This window comes from Sus scrofa, chromosome 16 (assembly GCF_000003025.6).
Source record: "Sus scrofa isolate TJ Tabasco breed Duroc chromosome 16, Sscrofa11.1, whole genome shotgun sequence".
Taxonomy (NCBI): domain Eukaryota; kingdom Metazoa; phylum Chordata; class Mammalia; order Artiodactyla; family Suidae; genus Sus; species Sus scrofa.
This window is the reverse complement of record NC_010458.4, coordinates 27,370,651-27,393,446: the sequence shown is the minus strand read 5'-3', so window position 1 is coordinate 27,393,446 and position 22,796 is coordinate 27,370,651. Positions and strand designations below refer to the sequence as shown.

The window sequence follows — 22,796 nt, the reverse complement described above, 5'->3', positions numbered from 1 at the left end:
TCTAATGACAAAACTGGAATCTTCTTTAGTTCATTGAATGGACAGGGCCTGCTGTCTCAAAATTCTGGGACTGAGGCTGTGCCAGGCTGCTGGGCACGACCTGGTGACTGGCCAGAAACCACTTGGCTTGGCCAGGCCTGTGGCTGTGGTTAGACTGATTTAGAATTAGTTACATTGGAGAGCAGCGTGATAATCCTGTTTTTCTTCTTGTTGTGTGCCATGTGGAATTTATCTAAGTGCCCAGTTCCCATACACTTGGCAAGGAAGTGAGGAGTTCAGAGGTCAACCAGTGCCATCCTACTTGCCTACATAAAAACTTCTTAGCTTGATTCTCCCCTGGACGGATGTAACAAAGCATCCTCCTGAAATCTTGAGTGGGTAAATTTTCTCCCTGTTTCCCTCCTGGAGTCACTCAAGAACTTATTGTAATGGGGAGGTTCTGGTGAAGAGTAGCAACTAAAATCAGGGGAGAAGCTTTAATCATAGCTCACTGTTGACCTAGATTGTAAGCTTTCCCATGTTTAACCACATCCTCAAAGACAGCTCAGTGGCTAGAGTATATGATGTTGTTCTAAAGTTAAACTGGATGCCAGGGATGACTGGGGAAACGGTTTTCCTTTCCTTCCATAGGCTTCCATATAGGCTCCATGAAAGCATCTGCTGTCTTACAGAATGCCAAGATGATATTTTACTGATTACATCCATTTTTTTTCTCAAATAAGAAATTGTAGAGCATGTAGCAGGGATATGTGGTATTAAGTGAAGAGAAAATCTAATTATAAATGAGTGGAGGTTGTTGAAATAAAAAGAAGAAAAGTCAAAGGTTTGTGAGTGTGAGATATAGTGATATCTTACCATTTTCCACTGGGTCTCATTTACTTCTTTGTATTGCAGTTCATACTCCAGGACTATCCATCCCTTCTGAACATCTGCATTGGGAGGTGGTTCCCATCTCACTTGGATATCTGCATGAATCCCTGTTAAACTGATATTCAGTAGAGTCCAGTTGAGGCCAATGGGTGGATCCGGTTGCACTGTGGATTTCAACAGAGAATCAGCACATAGACACCGCTTGGTATTAATGGAATTTCTTCTGAAGAGACTGAGTTACTTTTACATTGTTATTATTCAAACTCTTAATTCTTCCACTATTCCATTATACTTTCATTTTATGGGAGAGTGTCATTATTTAATTTAAGGATGCTCTGTTTTTAACTTAAGAAAGCCCCAATAGAAAAATTCTTTTTTGAGTTTAAAATCTGACCTACAACAGGATGTTGGCAACAGAATTCATTTAAACTCCTAACTGAAGGAAGAGAGAGTCAGAAAGGGACCTAACCATGTGGCTATTCTGGAACCAGGGGCAGAGAAATCTTTTCTTCCAAGCTGTATGTGACGTGGGGCAAGGTCTTTTTCATTTTCTTTCGCATTTCATATATTTTCCAGTTCTGTGCTGCTGCTAGCACAGTCCTTCCAAACATTCTAAAAGCTCCTAGCTTGTCTTCCTAGCCACGTGTGATCATTTCTTCAGATATAAAAGGAAGGCATTGCATTGCTCTCTCTGTCCCTTACTTAACTGCATGCTATTGACCACTATGGAGTGGATGCTACTTTTTAAAAAAATAAAGTCCAAATTTGACTAATCACAACCACATTTTGGAAATTAAATTGGAGGGATTTGCAAAATTAGCTCAGCTACATCTGCATATAATGACAGTTACACCTCATCTTTCTGGATTTGTTGGGGGTTTGATGAATTCCGAAAAGCCAAAGCTTAGCCCTTCATGTGATGGAAGTATAAAAATGTTTTTAACGGAAACATTTCTCAAACTTATTACTCATGTGGCATCTTAAAAATTGCCCTGTCTACTTTAAATAGAGCCTTTCTGAGAAGGCTCAGTACTATGAGGGTAATAATAACCTCGCCCTTTAATAATAATCAATGCATCGTTCCAGGTGCCTTAATTGACACGTTAAGACGTGAGAAACACCGAGATGTTTAAAGAGCATCTGAAACCAAATGCATTAAAAAACAAGCCTTTAGCCTTTGCCTGGAAGGTGCTCCTCTTTTATCCCCTCTGGCTCCGTTAATGGCAACTCCCCTCCTCCAGGTCCCAGGATAAAAACTGTGAAGCCTTTCTTGACTTGTCTTTTTCTTTTCTTTTTTTACTGCCCCACATTCTGTCAGCTGTATTTTTAAGATATTCCCAGGATCTGACCACTTCTCATCACCTGCCCTGCTCTAACCTGGTCCTAGCGACTTTCTTCTTTCTTTCTTTTTTTCCTCATTAGCCTCCTAACTCATCTCTTCCTGTTGTCCTCACCCCCCTTCAGGCTATTCTCAGTACAATTCCCTATTCCGTCATCCAAACACTGAAGTCAGGCCATGCACTCATCATTTAAAGCCCTCCAAAGGCTTCCTACCTACTCCAGATGAAAGCCAAGTCACACAAAGGCTGAAAGGGTGTTGACTCTGATCTCTGGGATCTGGTCTATGACCACGCTCTTCCCTGCTCTCTGTGAGTCCCTCCACCACCCCCATGCTGATCTCTGAGTGGGCAAAGGCAGGCTCCTGCCTCAGGAGCTTTACCAATGTTAGCTACTCACAGTCCTTCTTTGATTCTATTTAGTTGTTTACACTATTATAAACATGCATATTCCAGTTTGTTTGATTTCCTGTGTCCACATGATGGGCAAGGGGGTAATGCACTTGGACGTTTTCCTTGGTCCACTGAGCTGATTATCTCCGATGTTTGTTTTGAGATCTTATAAACATCTTTAAACTGCTTATGGCTATTTTGTCAATGTAAAATTCCAGACATTACATGTTGGGGTAAATTTATTCTAGCAATGGTGGAGATTAAAGGCGACTATATTTCAGTAGATGTGAATATAATAATCATACCAAATAATTAGGAAGTAAGGACTCTTAAGAGAACATTGGGTTTGTCCCTTGTAGCAGCACACAAGAAGACAAGTCAACTTTAGAGACTTTCTCAAGCAAAAGACTCCATGAGGCTCCTCTTTTCTTTATAACATTTACTGCCAGATTGTTTTATGTTAGAGCCAACATAAGATCCCCCTGCCTTGTCCCTCTTGTTCACCAGCTGATCTCATGTGCTATAAAGTAGCCCTCCACCCCCCTATGGAGCACAAAGATGCAGTCCCCTATTCGCATGCACTTGGACTTGGCAGCCTTTCCCACTTATTTAATCTAAAGCCATGTCAAATAAAACACAAACCTGTGATTTACCTATTTCCTCAACGGAGAAACACTTTTGATCCACAGTCCCACCATTGCTAGTCAGCTTGATACAGTAGGGTATCCAAATGGAGGTATAAGATGAATTAAAGTAACAGCTGTTTTCTCCAGCAGAGACATAATCAGGGCACTCTTTCCATTCTTGAGTCCACTCTTGAGTGCTCCTGAAATGGGGGGTAAAAAAGGATGAATTGTTCCCCAGATCATGCCATAGCTTAAGTCAAAGCAAGGTGCTTGACAGTCAGATTTGATAAACTGGGACACAGATATTTTACGAGCAAGTATTTTAGTGGCACCATTTCTAAGAAGTATCACCTCTGTGCACTGATGATCAGTGTCTGCAGACTGATAGGAGGCCATCTGGTACTTCTGCCTATAGTAAAAGCATCCTTTCCTTGACTGTGGATAATGGGCCAACTCCCAAATTAAGTGATTTATTGGTAGGTACTTTTATCATTCTACAGATGAGGGTTCTCAGGCTTACAGAGGTTTTAAAATATTCCTTTATTAGGAGTTCCTGTCACGGCTCAGTGGTTAAAGAACCCGACTAGTATCCATGAGGACACAGGTTCGATACTTGGCCTTGCTCAGTGGGTTGAGGATATGGTGTTGCTGTGAGCTGTGGTGTAGGTTGCAGACGAGGCTCAGATCCTGAGTTGCTATGGCATAGGCCAGTGGCTACAGTTCCATTCGACCCCTAGCCTGGGAACCTCCACGTGCCACAGGTACAGTCCTGAAAACACACACACACAAAGTTCCTTTATTAAAACACTGCAGAGTTAACTTCCAAACTAGAGAGACTCCCAGAGAACAGTCGAGTCTTTAAACCTGGGTATTTCCCCAACTCGTGATGGAAAAAAGGGAAGAGGCACACTGATGGTGTTCTCTAGGCTCAGTGACACCGAGATTTGGGTGGCTGTGAGGTGGAAAACGGTCTACCACCCTACTCTGAACCACTGCATCTTGCGTCCATCTCTGCAAAGCTGTCCTATGCTTTCAAGGGTTTTCCTGATGCTTTGAATTCCTTCCCATACACCTGACTTTTTCCTGAATTGCATAAGAGCCATGGGAGCATTTCAAACATGCTGGACATCAAGGTAATCTTTACGAAATATGGGAATAGTAGCCTTTTCCCCTCTACTCATAAAAGAGACAAAAAGCTTGAACCCAGAAATTAAATTTTTTTTTCCAAACTGAGAAAGCATTTTTCTTCTCCATTTTGTAAATAGGAATGGATATTTAATTAAATTTAAACAAAGGAAAACAAAAATGAGCTGAATTGAATCACTGTGTTTGCCTATCAGTTCTTTTTGTTTGTTTGTTTTTTCATTTTGGCTTCTCTACAGAAAGCAAGTTCATCTTTTCCTATATCTTGAATCAGATAAGAACAAACAAAACAGTCCTGGAGGATAGATGGACACGTGGAGAACACTGGGGAAATCAGAAATGCTGCCATCTCCATATTTAAACTCCATCAGAGTTATTCACCTCCATCCCACTCTACAGAAAGCATCATTTATCCAGACAGCTTAAAACAAGGATGTGTGTCCAATGGAAAAAAGGTGTCAGGAAGTTCACTGTGGGAGGATGTCACAGTTTTGCGAAAAGGACAGTCCCTGATCAGCTGCCCTGGGGACCTCAACACAAATGCAGAACAATCTAAAGATCACTGTGACTCAAGTCCACTCCAGCAGGAGCTGAGCAACTCTGTGAGAGAATGTGACACAGCTCTCTTCCAATTTCCCTTTTGCCTGCCTGACTGAATGCGTTCAGCAAGCCACCTTTGGGTGCCTCCTGTGCAGCATTAAGCATTGCATCTAAGTACTAACACTGAGTGATACAATGATCAAAAAGATTTGATCCCGGAGTTCCCGTCGTGGCGCAGTGGTTAACGAATCCGACTAGGAACCTTGAGGTTGCGGGTTCGGTCCCTGCCCTTGCTCAGTGGGTTAACGATCCGGCGTTGCCGTGAGCTGTGGTGTAGGTTGCAGATGCGGCTCGGATCCTGTGTTGCTGTGGCTCTGGCGTAGGCTGGTGGCTACAGCTCCGATTAGACCCTTAGCCCGGGAACCTCCATATGCCGCAGGAGCGGCCCAAGAAATAGCAACAACAACAACAATAAAAAAGACAAAAGACAAAAAAAAAAAAAAAAAAGATTTGATCCCTACCTTCAGGCTAGAAGAAGACTCAGGCATTACCATCTCAGTACTTCCTTTTTTTTTTGGTCTCCTTTATTCAGTACATTGATATTTCATAAGCATTGATCATATATAAGACACTGTGCCGGATGTTACGGGGCTTCATGTGTGTCTAAGGAATTCCTCCTGTCTCAAGAGAATGACTGAAAAGCTGTACTGCAAAGCACTGTGGCTAAGTGTTCACACACGGTACTCATTGGGCTTCCTTGGGGTTAGAAGAGGGAATGATTGTGCCATTCACGGGAGGCTTCGAGGTGGAGGTGGTGTTTTCAGCAATCTTGAAGGTGGGTAAAAGTTTAATAGATGGCAATAAGGAAAGAAAAGGAGGGAAAAGAAGGCCATGGCATAATTGGGAAAAACTTTCTTAGGTGGGGTACCTAGGTGGGGTATAATTATTTACTTACTATTCACTAGGCTGTCAGCTGAGAAGGGAGTTTATAAGTCAAATAGACATAAAGCCTGGTGATCTATGGCTGAAGGACAAGGGGGTGGGAATGACCCTGTCTAGGCTGAGGCGCCCAGGGTTGGTGGGCCTGTGGATATGTGTGAGCATCGCTCTAGGGGGTGGCTGCTGGAAGCAGTGGATGACGAGGACCCTGCAGGCTGTAGGAAGGCAGGGACTGAAAGGGAGGGATAAGGATCTGGGAGAAGACACATGTTTCCTTCTTTACAGCTGTTTCCCAAGCTGGTCTTTTTGGCACTAGGAAGAAACTTATGTAATATCAGGGGGTCTTTAAGACAGCTGCTCATCAGCTGTTGGAAAGAACTTGGGATTAACGTGGACAGCGAACTGTTGCTTAATTTCTGGTTGAGATTCTTGTTTTTTTTTAGGGCCACAGGTGGGGCATATGGAAGTTCCCAGGCTAGGGGTCTAATTGGAGCTACAGCTGCTGGCCTGCACCACAGCCATAGCAATGGAGGATCTGAGCCACGTCCGCGACCTACACCACATGCAAGATCCTTAACTCGCTGAGTGGGGCCAGGGATCAAACCTGCATCCTTATGGATACTAGTCTGGTTTGTTTCTACTGAGCCACAATGAGAACTGCCCTGTTGAGATTCTTTTTTTTTTTTTTTTTTCCCCCACTGTACAGCAAGGGGATCAAGTTATCCTTACATGTATACCTTACAATTACATTTTTTTTCCTCACCCTTTGTTCTGTTGCAACATGAGTATCTAGACAAAGTCCTCAATGCTACTCGGCAGGATCTGCTTGTAAATCTAAGTTGTGTCTGATAAGCCCAAGCTCCCGATCCCTCCCCACTCCCTCCCCCTCCCATCAGGCAGCCACAAGTCTTTTTTCCAAGTCCATGATTTTCTTTTCTGAGGAGATGTTCATTTGTGCTGGATATTAGATTCCAGTTATAAGTGATATCATATGGTATTTGTCTTTGTCTTTGTGGCTCATTTCACTCAGTATGAGATTCTCTAGTTCCATCCATGTTGCTACAAATGGCATTATGTCATTCTTTTTTATGGCTGAGTAGTATTCCATTGTGTATATATACCACATCTTCCGAATCCAATCCTCTGTTGATGGACATTTGGGTTGTTTCCATGTCCTGGCTATTGTGAATAGTGCTGCAATGAACATGCGGGTGCATGTGTCTCTTTTAAGTAGAGTTTTGTCCGGATAGATGCCCAAGAGTGGGTAGGTCTCCCAAAGCAATAGAAATTAGAGCAAAAATAAACCCATGGGACCTCATCAAACTGAAAATCTTTTGCACAGCAAAGGAAACCAAAAAGAAAACAAAAAGACAACTTTCAGAATGGGAGAAAAAAGTTTCAAATGATGTAACCGACAAGGGCTTAATCTCTAGAATATATAAACAACTTACACAACCCAACAGCAAAAAAGCCAATCAATCAATGGAAAAATGGGCAAAAGACCTGAATAGACATTTCTCCAAAGAAGATATACAGATGGCCAACAAGCACATGAAAAAATGCTCAACATCATTGATTATAAGAGAAATGCAAATCAAAACTACCATGAGATACCACCTCACACCAGTCAGAATGGCGATCATTAATAAATCCACAAATAACAAGTGCTGGAGGGGCTGTGGAGAAAAGGGAACCCTCCTGCACTGCTGGTGGGAATGTCAACTGGTACAGCCACTATGGAGAACAGTTTGGAGATACCTTAGAAATCTATACATAGAACTTCCATATGACCCCGCAATCCCTGTTGAGATTCTTAAAAGTCATACACCTTCGGGTGACAGAGGGATTTGATGGGAAGATTAAGTAGATAGAGGGTAGAAGAAAGAATAAATTATATGTATTGTGTGTGTGTGGATGTGTGTGTTCAGAATTAAGAAAAAAAAGATGAAAAAATATGCATAGGTGGGTCATTGAACTATAGTACGGTTTATTTTATCTTGACTTTCAAACTAAAGAATATATTAAAGAGAATGGTCTAACAAGACTGCCAAAGGAATGAGGCCTTCATATAATAGTAGAGGACATATCAAATGTATTTAGCATAATTGACAGTATTAAAGTTAGTATTAAAACGTTCTAAAGATGTAGGCCAGTGCTTAGCAGGTCTGGATTTGTAGTAGGGAGGTTGGCCCTGGGTTAACCCACTTTGGCTTGTTGGTACCCTGTTCACCATGGGGACTGTATGAAAAACACTTTAGATTAACCCCATTAGCTCCACGCAACAAAGGACTTAAAGCACTTATCTTAAGCCTGATGAATCAGGAAGAGCTAGTTCAAAACACAACTCCCAACCCCCTTCCTCATTAACAAAAGTTGAATTTTAAATACATATTTAACACAATTTTTTCTTTTTCTTTTCCTTCCTTCCTCCCTCCCTTGCTTCTGTCCATCCGTCTGTCTTTTTAGGGCTGCACCCGCAGCATATGGAAGTTCCCAGGCTAGGGGTTGAATCAGAGCTTCAGCTGCCTGTCTACACCACAGCCACAGGAACACCAGATCCAAGCTACATCCCATGCTGCAGCTTGTGGCAATGCCAGATCCTTAACCCACTGAGTGAGGCCATGGATTGAACCTGCATCCTCATTGATACTAGTCAGGTTCTTAACCTGCTGAGCCACGACAGGAACTCCCACTTAACACATTTTTAAAGTATTAAATTTAGACAAAAACCAAGTCGGTTCACAAGACAGATGTTCTGTTGCCTGCCTTCCCTGGGTTGAATTTCTCTACCAACAACCAAAGCTAGTGTGTGGAAGCTACTCTCTCCTTTTACTCCCACACGTAAACTGCTTTAGGTTTGCTCCCAGCCTGGCTTGTGAAATAGGGTGAGAGCTACATAGAAAGAGCCTATCAACAAAAATCAGAGTAAAGGGCAGAAGAAATGCTTTCCACCTAAAGGAAACCAATTGGAGGAAAAATCAGAAAAATAAAACACCATTTATGTTCTATGGGCAACTGTTTTCATTCTGTTATAGATCATGTATTTCAGGCTTAAAATGTAACGTTTTCCTTAGAAAAAAGAAAACAGTGACAATGCTCTTTTTCCTTTCTAATTTCCCCCACAACCTTGCAGGGAAAATAAGCCTTCTTTTCCAAAACCAGGATAATTTGTTGAGGGGTTAGCATGGCGGGTGGGGGTGGGGGTGGAAGCCTCAGGACCCAGTTCTTCCCATGCCCACTTCTTTGAAAAGAGGCATCTGCAGGCAAGAGGCTGAGAGCAGAGCATCCTGACAGGCTCTCAGAGCCTCTTTTTCGCCGGGCCTGTGATTTGAATTCCTGCTGAGTCCCCTCCCAGCTCAGAGGCTGAATCTGGCACGGTGTCCATCACAGGGTGGCAGAGGCTGTTCTGAATTGGCAGTTCTTCTGCTGGCTCACCTGGCTGGGAGCAGAGCCAGCCAAGCATGCAGCTGCCTCTGGGCCTGTCCTGCTGACAGCTTGATGCGTTTAGTTTGTGCTTTAGCTACTGAGTCCGGGCCTGTAGCACGTTGGCCCATTCTTGCTCCTCCCTGCCTCCACTGCTCTGGTCCTGGATGACATCATATCACAGCCTGATTTGTGTGTCAGGGATGGGGAGCCATGATTCTATAGTTCCAGGAGTTGCCTGGGAAGTGAATTCTAAGGAACAATGACAAGAGTCAGAAAGTGCATATGTGTTTTCTCTTTATGTAAGCAGGTACAGCAAAGTCCAATACGTTTGTGCTTTAATTGGTGCAGTCCTGATACTGTACGTTCCTGATACTCTTAACCTCAATTTTACCCTTCTGGATGAGCTGGTCTGGGTTTTTATGTTGTTTTGGCTAAGATATTCAAAATAGTTGAATGCTTATAGAGAAAACACAAAACACAGGTTTTGCCAGTTTGGTTGGCCTTTACTCTGAGGCTGTACTAAGGGGGTTTGAGGATGTGGGGATTTCTTCCCCTGGGATCCCAAACTCGACAAGGGGAAAATTCACAACATCCTTCTGAATACACTCCAGACTTCCTCCACTTGGTCATAAGTTCAGTGGCATCTCTCCCGGCACAGAGCTGGATTTGGACTAAGATACTGAAAAGCTGGGGCTCTGCAAAGTTGGCCCGGAGGCTGGGAGTTCCCACTGTAGCGCAACAGGTTAGGAATCAACATAGTGTCTATAAGGCTGTGGGTTGGATTCCTGGGCTTGCTCAGTGGGATAAGGACCCGCTGTTGCTGCAAGCTGTGGCATAGGTCACAGATGCTGCTTAGCTCTGGTGTTGCCGTGGCTGTGGTGTAGGTCTCGGTTGCAGCTCTGATTCAACCCCTAGCCCAAGAACTTCCATGTGCCACAGATACGACTGCTGAAAAACAAAGAAGGCCCTTACCAAAGAGGTAAGGGACAAATATGTATCTATGAAGGTTGCATATTTTGAATTTATCTTTTTGCTCAGGTTCAAATTTGATGAATATTAGAGTGGTGAAAATCAATGTCATAAAGTTAGCCCAACTCTGGTACTTCTCTATTCTACCTATACAAACAACTTCTTTTGTTTTGATTGATTGGCTTTCTATGTTGCTAAAGCAAAAGTATGAAAATTGAACCTACTAAATTTCTCTTCAGTTAACAATCAATTTGATATTCTGAAGTGTTAACATTTTAGTTTCCTGTCCAAACATACTCACACAAATCTGCTTTGTCTCCTGGCCCCTACGTCTCTGCAGTAGCAGCCTTACCCGGGGTGGGGGGGAAAGCACTGGTGCCCAACCATCTCATCTTTGTGTGCCCTTTGGGTTACATCCAAGAGACCTCTTGCACCCCGGAAAGGTGAGTAAAGTTAGTCCTGGCTGCTGACTCAAAGTATATTTGCAAATTAGGCACCCAGCTCTGCTTTAAAAAAAAAAAAAAGGCCTTACAGCATACCAATAATCATAAGCAGTAAAGAATCAAAAATTGCTTTTGTAGCCCAGGAATTGGAATTCTATATTACTATTATTATTTTAAATTATTACCACACTACCAATAACCAGAAGAGCAGCTACCATTTATTAAGTACTTACTATGCACCAAGCACCGTGATAAGTTTCTTTTCATGCATTAGTTAATAAAATCCTCACAAGAAGCCAAGTAGCAAAGTCTGTTATCTCCATGTTGCAAATGAGGTGGCTGAATTGTGGGCAGACTGACTAATCTGCCTGGCATTACTCTGAGCGAGGGACTGACCAGGCTGAAATGCAGGATGGATGGCCCTGAGCTCATGGCCTTAACTGCCTGCTGCCTCTTGCTTTCCCTTCCCTGCTCCTCTGCATGGCAGGCAGCGCCATCCTTGGACTGGTGACCACCACCTGCCTAGGGTAAGGGGTCTCCACTAATCATGTATCTTGGCTTAGGCCTTCTCTGGGGTTTGGGTGGAAAAGAGGAGATGATAGAGTTTTTGAGCCTAAAATTTTAAAAAGCAAAAAATGTATGACATAAGAGTAAACAGATGGAAACCATGGCAGGTGACGAGAAAGAAAGAAACACATTAGTTGGTGATTGTGTTGAGAGAGCTTTGTTTTACTCTTCCACTGTTATTTTATAGGACAACCAGTAAAAATGGAATAGAGAAGTATCCTAGTTCCTTATTGAATGTAACTAACAGGAACCCAGTCTATTTTCTACATAGGAACCAAAGAGTCTTTTAAAACAAACATCTTTTCAAAAAATCCTTATGGCTTCCCACCACAGAGAAAGACGAGCCTGCAAGATCTGGCTGCTAGCCTTCTGACTTCTTACCCTATCACTCTCCCTGTCTCCCACCCATGCTGATCTCCTGCATTCCTCAAACTCACCCCATTGGCCTCAGGGCCTTTGCACTTTTGATTTCCTCTGTCTGAACACTCTTGTCCCCAGATATTCACATGGCCTCTCTCACCTCATTTATGTCTTTGCTGTAATCCACCATGGGGAGGCCTCCTCTGACCTACTCATTTAAGATCTCACCTAAGCTCCTGATATACACTCATGCACACTCACTTTCATGGGTTCACTCTCCCATACGCTCATGTACTTTTACACACACACACACACACTCATTCACAACCATACATTCCCCCACCCTTTCACACATTCCCACACAAAGCTACTCATGCACATTCACCTACTTTCCCACATTCATGCATATTCACACTTGCACCCACACTTTTATACACTCACGCACATTCATGCACTCACAAATGTGTTCACTTATGCTCACATGCTCACCCTCAGATACTCTCATGCACACACATATATTCACACAGTGCTAATATTCCTTATCCTCTTTGGCTTTACTTTTCTTAATAACCCATATTACCAGCTGACATTTAATTAAAAAAATTTTTTTGTTATCTGTCTTCACCAGCTGGGAACAAATCTCCAGGAGACCAGAGACCTTATCTTTTTGTAATCATTCCTGTATCTCCAGTGCCCAAAATAGTGTGCAACAGACAATAAGGGCTTCATTAATATTTTTTGAATAAATGAATGAATACATTTAGATCATCAAAATAAATCATTTCCGTTCCTACTATTGCATATGACTCAGTACATTTTAATCAGAAAATTCATGGAGAGAAAAGTCAGAAAGGCATGAAGGCTGTACCTTCTAATATAGAACAGCTGTATGGATCCAGGGCTCTGTAAACCGTGACGGACCCCATCTGTCCAGTGGCATGAAAAAGTCTCTAGTTCAGGTGAACGGCACTTGGTGAATTTAGGCTTTCCAGAAGAATCTGCCGAATAAAAAGAAAAGGCAAGGCATGAGATCAGGAGGGTGATGGATGGTCCTAATGAAACACATATTTAAAGTGGTGAAGAACAACCACTTCTAGAAATGTTTTCCTGGGTCACAGCTTCAGAGCGGTTCTTGTCAATCATTCCTCTGTCGGCCCTTAATTCCAGGGACAAACCATTGTGTTTTTATTCCCAACATTATTTCTTAGGGCTTATTTAAGAAACCAGTACTAGAGATGAGGATTTGGGTACAGGCAGTTTATTTGGAGGGTGAGCGGGATGGATAGAGAGAACAGCTAAAAAATGTGTGTACTATTCAGCTGGTCCCCATGGTGGCTGACTGGGGCCCAGCCCCACAGAGGCCCCTCTGAGAAGCGGCGAAGAGTGCCTTCCTGGGCTCCTTGACAAGGGCCGGAGAGCAGGGTGTTAATCCACCAATTCCCATCTCTCAGTGGCTGAGGGCTGCCCCGGAGGGTGTTAATGCCCATGACCTTCTAGGCTGCACCTGCGCACGGGCTGAGGGTCCTCGTCTGACTTCAGAGAAACTTAGGTAGCATCTGAAGTGTGCCCAGCCATGTGCGTGGTGGCAGTTGCCTCAGCACAGATGGCTGCACTGGCATCAGGTTGGCCACAGGGATGTGGCCTGGGGACCACAGCATCCCCCACAGGGCCTTTTCCGTTTTTATAGGTTTTTGATAAAAAGTCACTAATGTTGGCATTCCTTTAAAAGATTCAGCCAGTAGTCTCATTAAATAGAGAAATTAAGCAAATTATGTTTATCTCTGTGTCAGTTCTAATTTGAGAAGTGGAGGGAGACTCCTAGGTTGTTAGCCCAAACTCCCCTGCATCTATGAAATCTGCAGCTATGCATGTGCAGCTGACAGGTCTGACACAAAACCCATGTTTTTATACCAACTGTCCTTGTTCTTCTGCCTTCTGTGGCCATGTTGGAGATGGTGGTCAGCGTTTACGAACCCCTCGCAGAGCACAGAAGCAGAGGAGCCTGCGGGATCCACTGCAAATGGAAAAGCTGTGTGTTTTGTGAGGCAAGCACCTCCTACACATAGCATTCCTGGAAAACTTCCTTCTTCTATCAACTTAAGTACTGAACATGTTACTTTTAGATCCTTCCAGAAAATCAGTGCTAAATAAACCATATTTAAACCACAACTAACATGTTTTAGTGCCTGTAGGGCTGAGGAGAGTACTGCCCATTCTGACTCTTATTCTGCATAGAATATAAGAAGAGGAAAGATGCTGGATTTCAAACTGAGAGATTTGTGAGCTAGTCTTGGCTCTGATACTATTTAGTCTTGAACTTCCTAAGCCTTTTGGACCTCAGTTTCCTTAATAGAGAGGCTGGAATAGATGAGATCCAAGGGACTTTACAACTTCACTTTTACAATTAAGTGACCCATACAATCATTAATAACAATGTACAGGATCAAAATTAATTTTGGCATTTGAGCCAAACCCACCAGAGAATACCAAATGCAAACACCATCCAGATTCCTATATTCCCTGTGCAATAAACCTGCCACATAATGGCAAGAATCATAAACCCAGCCGGAAAACTTGAAACACGAAGGGGAAAAACTTAAAAAAAAAGAATTTAAAACATGTTTTTACTTGCTTTAACTTAGTATTCTGTTTCCTTTTAACTCCAGATGTATAGAAAGCTCCACAATAATGTCCATTCTAAGTAAGAAACAGGAAATTCATGGTTGCGGTGCTAACGTGTGAGGTACGTGCTCTGAGATAGGCACAGTGCAGCAAAACTACTTTTGTGTCTTTTTTTGTATCTTCCATTGCCTACTTTCCTTTCTTTCTCATTCCTTGCACCCTCTTTCTCCCCTTCCTTCTTTCTTTTCTGGCTGGGTATCTACTGTTAGGTGCTATAGCAGACAGCCTCTCAGATGGCCTCCAGGATCCCTGTCTCCTGTTACCACAACCTGAACTCTTTTCCTCCACTTGAGTTAACTTGCCTCAAACCTATGGAATCTGACAGCACTGAAGGGGTGTCACATCTGTGATTAGGTTACAAAAGATTGTGGCTTCCATCTTGCTAGCTGACTTCGTCTCTGGCTGGTTTTGCTGAGGCAAAGCTGCCATGCTAGTGAGAACCACATGGCAAAGCATTGAGGGTGGCTTCTGGCTCCCACCCAGCAAGAAGGTGAGGCCCTCAGTCTAATACCCCTCCAGGAACTGAATCCTGGGAATCAACCGCATTAGGTGAGCACAGAAGCTGATCCTTCCCCAGTTCGTACTTTGGATGAGACCATGGCCCTGGTTGGCACTTTTTTCTTTTTTCTCTTTCTTTTTAAGGCTGCACCCATGACATATGGAAGTTCCCAGGCTATGGGTCGAATTGGAGCTACAGCCACAGCAATTAGGGATTCGAGCCATGTCTGTGACCTACACCACAGCTCATGGCGACACTGGATCCCTGACCCACTGAGTGAGGCCAAGGATCGAACGCACATCCTTCATGGATACCAGTCAGATCTGTTCCCACTGTGCCACAATGGGAATTCCCCTGGCTGGTACTTTGACTGCAGTCTTGTGAGAGAATCTGAAGCAGAGGACCCAGCTGATGGATTAATTTGGAGGAAGGATAGGGATAGGGAATAATATTAACCATAGTAAATATCTGAATGCTGTTGATGTAGGATAAATAAATCCAATACATGAGAACTTCAAAGCCATGTTTAAGATGGACATAAACCACTTTTCTTTCACAATAAAAACATATCACAGTGAGTGTGGGAAGGTGGGTAACTTCTCTTTTGGAGGCCAGAACTGTAGTATAGCTGGCTGCTTCTCTCTCAGGCACCTCTTGCTTCAGTTATTACCATTGTGGCTGAAGACACCCAACATTCCTAAAGTCCAGCTCCTTAGAGTCATGCTGAGGTTTTCCAAGTCAGAGAGGTACTGGCCCTAACCTTAAAATGAGCACCCTTCGATTACATCTGAAAATCTCAGTAGAAACTTGTTTTGTGTTTCCCTATGAAGACAACAAATGGTTGCTGTACACTTGGAGGTCCCCTCTGATAAGCCACACACAGAGAGTCATTTCTAAACTAGCAAACGCTTCTTACTCTCTTGTGATTTTTTTTTTTAGCCTAAACCTAAGACAGAGACTTGACTCAGTCTGTCAGGGGTGCAGCCTGGGTGTTGCTTGCGACATGTAGGCCAGGTTGAGAGCCACTGCTGGAGAGAAATAAAGTTATGTGTAGGCACTGAAAAGTTGGCTTTCCAGTTATTAAGTTTTCTGACTGGTTCTAGCAGAGCTACAGATGAAGAGATGAAGACGGACACTTGGTGTAAATGCTGGTTAGCCAAGTTCTGGAGGATGTGGGAAGGATATGAATATTGATTATGACCTCAAAAGAGTACAATAATGGTTCATGGTGAATGCGTGGAGAACTAAGAGATATTCTAAATATATGTGTAAAAGGATTTATCTAAAGGCTAAAACCTGCCTAATTTTCTGATGGACCATAAGCAGGTGATGGGAATTAAGAATAAGCTGAACTGGTATTGCTGCTGAAATTATGACTGAGAAAGCTTGAAGAGAACTTTTTACTAAATTCAGGTTTTTAAAAGTCGGTGGAATGATGTTGCATTCAAACCTACGATGATGGAGAGACAGAGTCAGAGGGGCTGGGAGGCCCTGCTGGTCGCAGCTCAACACCTTTGACAGTGAACCATGGCTGATTTTCCCGTCGGATTGGCTGGGGCTCCTTCCCTGCCAGGTGGCTCTGTCCTTGGAGGAAGCCGGTCTTCCCCGGCAGTACACAAGGGAGGACGGCAGGCAGCTGTTACATATTGAAACAGGCATCTGCCTTCTTACACTCTGTTCTCTTAGCAGATGTGTTTTCTGTCCTCTACTCCTGACAGAGCAAGAACAAAAACCAAATGAAATCACGTATAAGTTCCCAAGGTGGGCTGGGGGGTTGGTGGTAGAAGAGGAGCAGTTGAAGTGGGAGGGGAAGGTTGGAAGGAAGGGAATCTTTGAAGGGAAAGGAAAACCTTCTGGCTCTTGGCCCTCTTCTCTTCAGTGTACAGTCTCCACTGCACCCTGTCCTGTGGCCCATACCCTGTCAACAGTTCTGGACACTTATTATCACCCCTGGACAGAGGCTGGGGCCTTAACATCTTGAGAAGAGACAACCGTGCCCTCTGAACACAACCGGTTGAGAATTTCCTTTTGAGTTGGGCAGTGTAGACAAATCATAAAGAAAGGAGTTCCTATTGTGGCTCAGTGGGTCAAGAACCCGACTAGTACCCATGAGGATACAAGTTTGATCCCTGGCCTTGCTCAGTGGGTTAAGGATCTGGCATTGCCACCAAGCTGTGGTGTAGGCTGCAGACATGGCTTGGAGCTGGCATTGCTGTGGCTGTGGTGTAGGCTGGCAGGTGCAGCTCCGATTCAACCCCTAGTCTGGGAACTTCCATATACTGCAGGTGTGGCCTTAAAAAGAAAGAAAGAAAAAAAAAAAAAAAAAAGAAAGGAGACCAAAGAAAACAAAACAATAGTCCTTCATGTGGTTAATAATTAAAACTCACAAAGACCCATACTAAAGAAAAGAATTTTAGAGAATAGATAAATGAACTTCATAAATAACTGGAATAGGCAAGGTGGTTGAACTGTATTTCTAAAACATTACCTTTTATTTTTTGTAAAGGAAATTCAGCCTAAATATTTGCTGGGGCTTCCTGGAGACCAGGTTCTGGACTGAGGGGTGCCGATATTTGCACAGTGCTTGTAAACACTTAGGTTGAGGGGAAAGAACCCCTGGCCCAGAGTACGGGAGTCCTCCCTTTTGAAGCCCTACTTTGAGGTCATGCAATCTTCTATAGAGTACACTTGTGATTTCCAAAACACTTCTATTTGAAGAGCTTCAGGAATTCAGTGATTCTCCCACTTTAGAGCCTCTTACACCCTCTTTCACTAAAGGTCTTGTCCTTGATGGATGCTGGCTTGTCAAATATGGTAGAAGAAATCCATAAACTTCCTGGTTGATCACTATTTCAAGCTACTGTCAAAAGGAACTAACTGCCTTATAATGTAGTGTCAAAGAGCACATGTTTAAAAGACTTGATAGGTTTTTTTTTTTTTTTTTTTTTTTAACCTATGGAACTGCAATGTAGTATGAAACTGCAGCTACTCAGCCATTCATATAGGCTATTGGCAAAAAGAGCTTTCAATTAATGTTGGAAATTGGCAAATAATTCAATAAAGTATTTTGTATTGGACAATACTGAATGTAAGGAATTCACCTTCACACTCGATTTCCTTTATGATTCTCTGTGGAGTTGAGAAAGGCACAGCTGTAAAATCTTCTGCTTAGGCGCTTCTTGGCTTAGAGTTGAGAACAAGAGTTCACAAGATCTCTGCTGAAATGTTCATTTCTCTCTCTTTTATTATTTTAAATTAAACTCTAGTATGCTTTGAAAAATGGATTCTTGGTGCATTTAAAATAAGGTTAACGTTGAATAAAATAAAGGCTTAGTGAATATGTTCAGTTACTTTAAGATGGATATCAAATCAAGTGAACTTTGCAAGGTCTTGAAAAAGAATTTGCACCACATGTGGTCTGGCAAGGAATTTAAATTGATGCAGCTGCCTCTATGGATAGTTCATGTGTGTGTGTGTGTTGGGGTCGGGGAGCGGGGGGCAATGTCAGGAAACAGAGCTGTGCATGCTGTACCGCTGGCATGTAAACATGTATCTTTTCGGCAAAACTTGTTTCATCATTTAGTTTTCATTGAACATTTTCATTATAAAATATACTTACTTCCCTTCTTAAATAGTTGCAGTTGAACCTAATACCAACTTTGAACATTCCAGGGCATTAATCCATCATCTTTCTCCTCTTTACCCTCTTTTCCATAGCATTTATCTGGTGCATGGCTTACTAAGTGCTTTTGTATTACTTAATTATCTTGGACAGAGTGATTATATACTTCTCTACTTGACCTAAGATTTTCTCTTTTCTCCCATCAGTTTTCTTAAAACTATGATGAATAATAACAGGGCTTCTTTGGTGGAAAGGTAGGGGCTTTTTGCTGGTATTGTTTTCTCTGACTAGAGAGAGGGATATACAAAGACAGCTCCAGCAACACCAAGTTCCACCAGGGTAGCCTGTAGGAAGATGGAAATAGGAACATCACCTCAAAGACACATACTTACTGCCTTGCAGAATAATTGACTTAGGACACAGAATTGCCATAGTTTTATTATTATTATTATTATTATTGTCTTTTTAGGGTGGCACCTGTGGCATATGGAAGTTCCCAGGCTAGGGGTCAAATCGAAGCTGCAGTTGCTGGCCTACGTTACAGCAACTCCAGATCCGAGCTGCATCTGCAAACTACAGCACAGCTCACGGGAACACCGGATCCTTGACCCACCAAGTGAGGCCAGGGATCAAACCTACATCCTCATGGATAACAGTCAGGTTCGTTGCCACTGAGCCATGACAGGAACTCCCATCATTATTATTATTTTTTAAGTCTTTTTTTTTTTAAATTACTCAAATGCATTTATCACATCTGTAGTTATATAATGATCATAACAATCCAATTTCATAGGATTTCCATCCCATAACCCAACATTATTTTTAAAATGTGTATTCTGTATAGCATGGTTTTGAGATTTCAAAGAAACAATTAGCACTAAGTTCAGTAAAATTTATTTTCAGTTTGGTTAAGGTACGGGACATCCTAGATAGCATAGTCAAAAAATTAAAAAATAAAGCAAGAGCTTGTAGAATAATTGGAACCTTCAGTACAAATATAAACTGGTACAACCACTGTAGAAAAACAGTTTAGCAGTTCCTCAGAAGTTAAACACAGAGTTACCACATGACCCAGTAATTCCACTCCTAGGTAGGTACCCAAGAGAATTGAAAACATGTTCACATAAAAGCTTGCACAAGTATGTTCATAGCTGCATTATTCATACTAATAAGAGTAGAAACAACCCGAGTGTTCATCAACTGATGAGAGGATAATAAACAAAATGTGGTATAATCATGTAAGAGAAGATGCTTAGGCCATTAAAGGAAATAAAATACCGGGATGTGCTACAACACAGGTGAACCTTGAAAAGCGTTTGCTAAGTGAAAAAAGCCAGACACAAAAGGCCACATATTATTCCATTTAAATAAAATGTCCAGAATAGGCAAATCCTTAAAGACAGAAAGTAGATATGCAGTTGCCAGGGAATGAGGGGGAAGGGAAATGGGAGGCACTAGTAATAAGCACAGGTTTTATACTGAAGTGATGGAAATGTTCTTGAATTAGACAGTGGTGAGAGTTGTACAACACTGGGAATACAATTACTTTAAAATGGTTAAAATGGCAAATTTTACATCGCGTGAATTTTATCTCAGTAAGAACATCTATCTAAAAAATATAAAGCAGGAAATTATACTTAACACTAAAATTTACTACATATACTTTAGTTTTTATTTCTTATCACCAATTGGACATTTTTCTTTCAATTTAAAAATCTCCATCAGAGTTCCCGCCGTGGCGCAGGGGAAACAAGTCTGACTAGGAACCATGAGGTTGTGGGTTTGATCCCTGGCCTCGCTTAGTAGGTTAAGGATTTGGTGCTGCCGTGAGCTGTGGTGTAGGTCACAGACACGGCTTGGATCTGGCATTGCTGTGGCGTAGGCCGGAAGCAACAGCTCCAACTGGACCCCTAGCCTGGGAACCTCCATATGCTGCGGGTGTGGCCCTAAAAAGACAAAAAGAAAAAAAAAAAAAAACTCCACAAAAAACTCCTATCATTAATTTAGGCATGCCACTGTCACAGAAACAGGGATTGTAACTCACTGCACAAAAGACACCAATGGATCCCTCAGTCATATGAAAATGTCCTAAGTGAAACTTAGCTGAAGCACGTGTGAATGAGGTTCTTTTTTGTTTTGTTTTGTTTTACATTTTTAAAAATTAAAGTATAGTTGGATTTCCATCATGGTTCAGCGGTTAACGAACCTGACTAGCATCCATGAGGATGCGGGTTCTATCCCTGGACTCGCTCAGTGGATTAAGGATCCAGCATTGCTGTGAGCTGTGGTGTAGGTTGCAGATGTGGCTCAGATCCTGCATTGCTGTGGCTGTAGCCTAGGCTAGCAGCTGCAGCTCTGATTCGACCTTTAGCCTGGAAACTTCCATATGTCAAAGGTGTGGCCCTAAAAAGACCAAAAAAAAAAATTATAGTTGATTTACAATGTTGTATCAGTTTCAGCTGTACAGACAGCAAAGTGGTCCTGTCATATATATCTTTATCTATCTACCTACCTACCTATCTCCACATTATTTTTTTTGTTATCTTCCATCATGATCTATCCCAAGAGACTGTATATATTTCCTTGTGCTATACAGTAGGACCTTACTGTTTATCTATTCTAAATCTAATAGTTTGCATCTACTAATCCTAAACTCCCAGTCCATCCCACTCCATCTCCCCTCCCCCTTGGCAACCTCGAGTCTGTCCTCTATGTCTGTGAGTCTATCTCTGTTTTGTAGATAGGTTCTCATCCAAATTCCTGAAAACTGGTAGCTGGCAGAGGAGCTAGTGTCAGAATTAACATAGTGTATGCTGGAATCTCCTGGGGAATTAGAAAAACCTCTGAGCCTGAGTTCTATCCTATGAGATTCTATTTTAATTGGTAATTTTTGGAATCATCAATTTAGTTACCTAAATGCTAGATTTTTAAAAGCTTCCTAGTGATTTTAAAGGACAGCAGCATTCAAAAACTGGATATATTTCTATCATCCTTTCCCTTCTGAGCCCCGAAGGCATCCTGCTTGTCCCCACTACTGCAGCCTCTAGTCTGGTTCTCACATGCAAGTTCTCTGCCAGAAATGGGAGGAAAAAGTACATGTGGGAATATTCTAATCCAAGCCTAAAGTATAGCAATGTTGTGCCAAAGTCAAGTCTCTGTCACTGAAAAATATGAACCTCCTGAAGTCTCAGGGGAGCCTTCTATCGCCAGAAGAAACAAACTGATGAATGAGACTTTGTTTTCCCTGTCTTGTAATTTTGTCGAGGCCTTTTTATTCTCACCGATGATGATACAGTCTTCTGTGTAATTTCATTTCCAAGGTTTTGAGGGTTCAAATGCAATGAAACAGGGTCTTTTGTAATGAGCACACCAAAGCTTTTTAGCTTTAGGATTTACAGCCACATTCGACATTCATTCATTCACTTTTTCATTTGCGAAACAATCAGTGGACACCTGTTTGTGTGCCAGGCTTCAGCTTAACATCATCACTTGCTGAAAGAGTATATGCAGTCCAAGGATCATGGCACACCGGACAGATAGTTTACACAAAGAAGCTGGGCCCACTCCTTGAGAGAGAATCAGCTTGGGCCTTCTTTCGTAATAAATTTTGCTCTGTATACAAGTTCTTGCTTGGTACAATGACACCACATGTTTGGGTTCTTAAGCCTACATTCAGATTTTTAAAATGTTTCACATATGTATTTCTATTTCTATAAAAGAATGACCAATACGACAGATGCAAAGATAAATATGGTATACACAGCCATAGCTTCCAAAATGCAGGAAGACAGAACATTTTTTCCTATAAATATACATACTTCTCAGGAAAGTAGCTTGCCATTTTTGCGTGTGTGTGTGTGTGCGTATGTAATTTTTAAAGGTATTTATTGCTGCAGTAAGGCAGCTATGTCAAACTTCATTCTTCTAAACCAAGGGTTCTCAGCCAGGGATGAGTTTCCTTCCCAGCAGACATTTGCTGAAGACATTTGCGATTGTCATAACTGGGGAGGGGTGACACTGGAAATTAGCAGGTAGAGGCCAGAGATGCTATGAAACAGACTACAATGCATAGTCCCCACAGCAAAGAATTCTCTGCTCTAAAATGTCAATAATGCCTTTTTCCCAACAAAAACTAAAGCCATTACATTATAAAAATAGGTCTCCAAAATTTGAATGTCTCCAGAATGAAAATACCCTAAAAATCAAAATCCTCAATCTCCTCTACCCCCTTGCCTATATGAACTTTTTTTCTGCTCAATGAATAAATTTTCACTTTTAAGTCCTTTGGATTTTTAAGAGACTTTACAAGACCCTCTGTGTTTCAGTTCATCAAGAAGCATTTATGTAGCACCTATTATGGGCAAGGCACTCTTTTGGATG

The 22,796-nt window shown here is 42.2% G+C and overlaps 1 protein-coding gene across 12 annotated transcripts in view; it reads right to left on the bottom strand.

Annotated features, from left to right (window-relative positions):
* The window catches only part of GHR (growth hormone receptor), a 296,319-nt gene that overhangs the window by 29,172 nt on the left and 244,351 nt on the right, over window positions 1-22,796 (bottom strand). For all 12 annotated transcript variants that reach the window (XM_013990636.2, XM_021076571.1, XM_013990637.2 and 9 more), the window contains 3 exon segments: window positions 12,482-12,611; window positions 3,254-3,426; window positions 856-1,034 (listed from right to left, as the gene is read on the bottom strand). In XM_013990636.2, coding sequence (XP_013846090.2) covers window positions 856-1,034; window positions 3,254-3,426; window positions 12,482-12,611 — 482 coding nt within the window.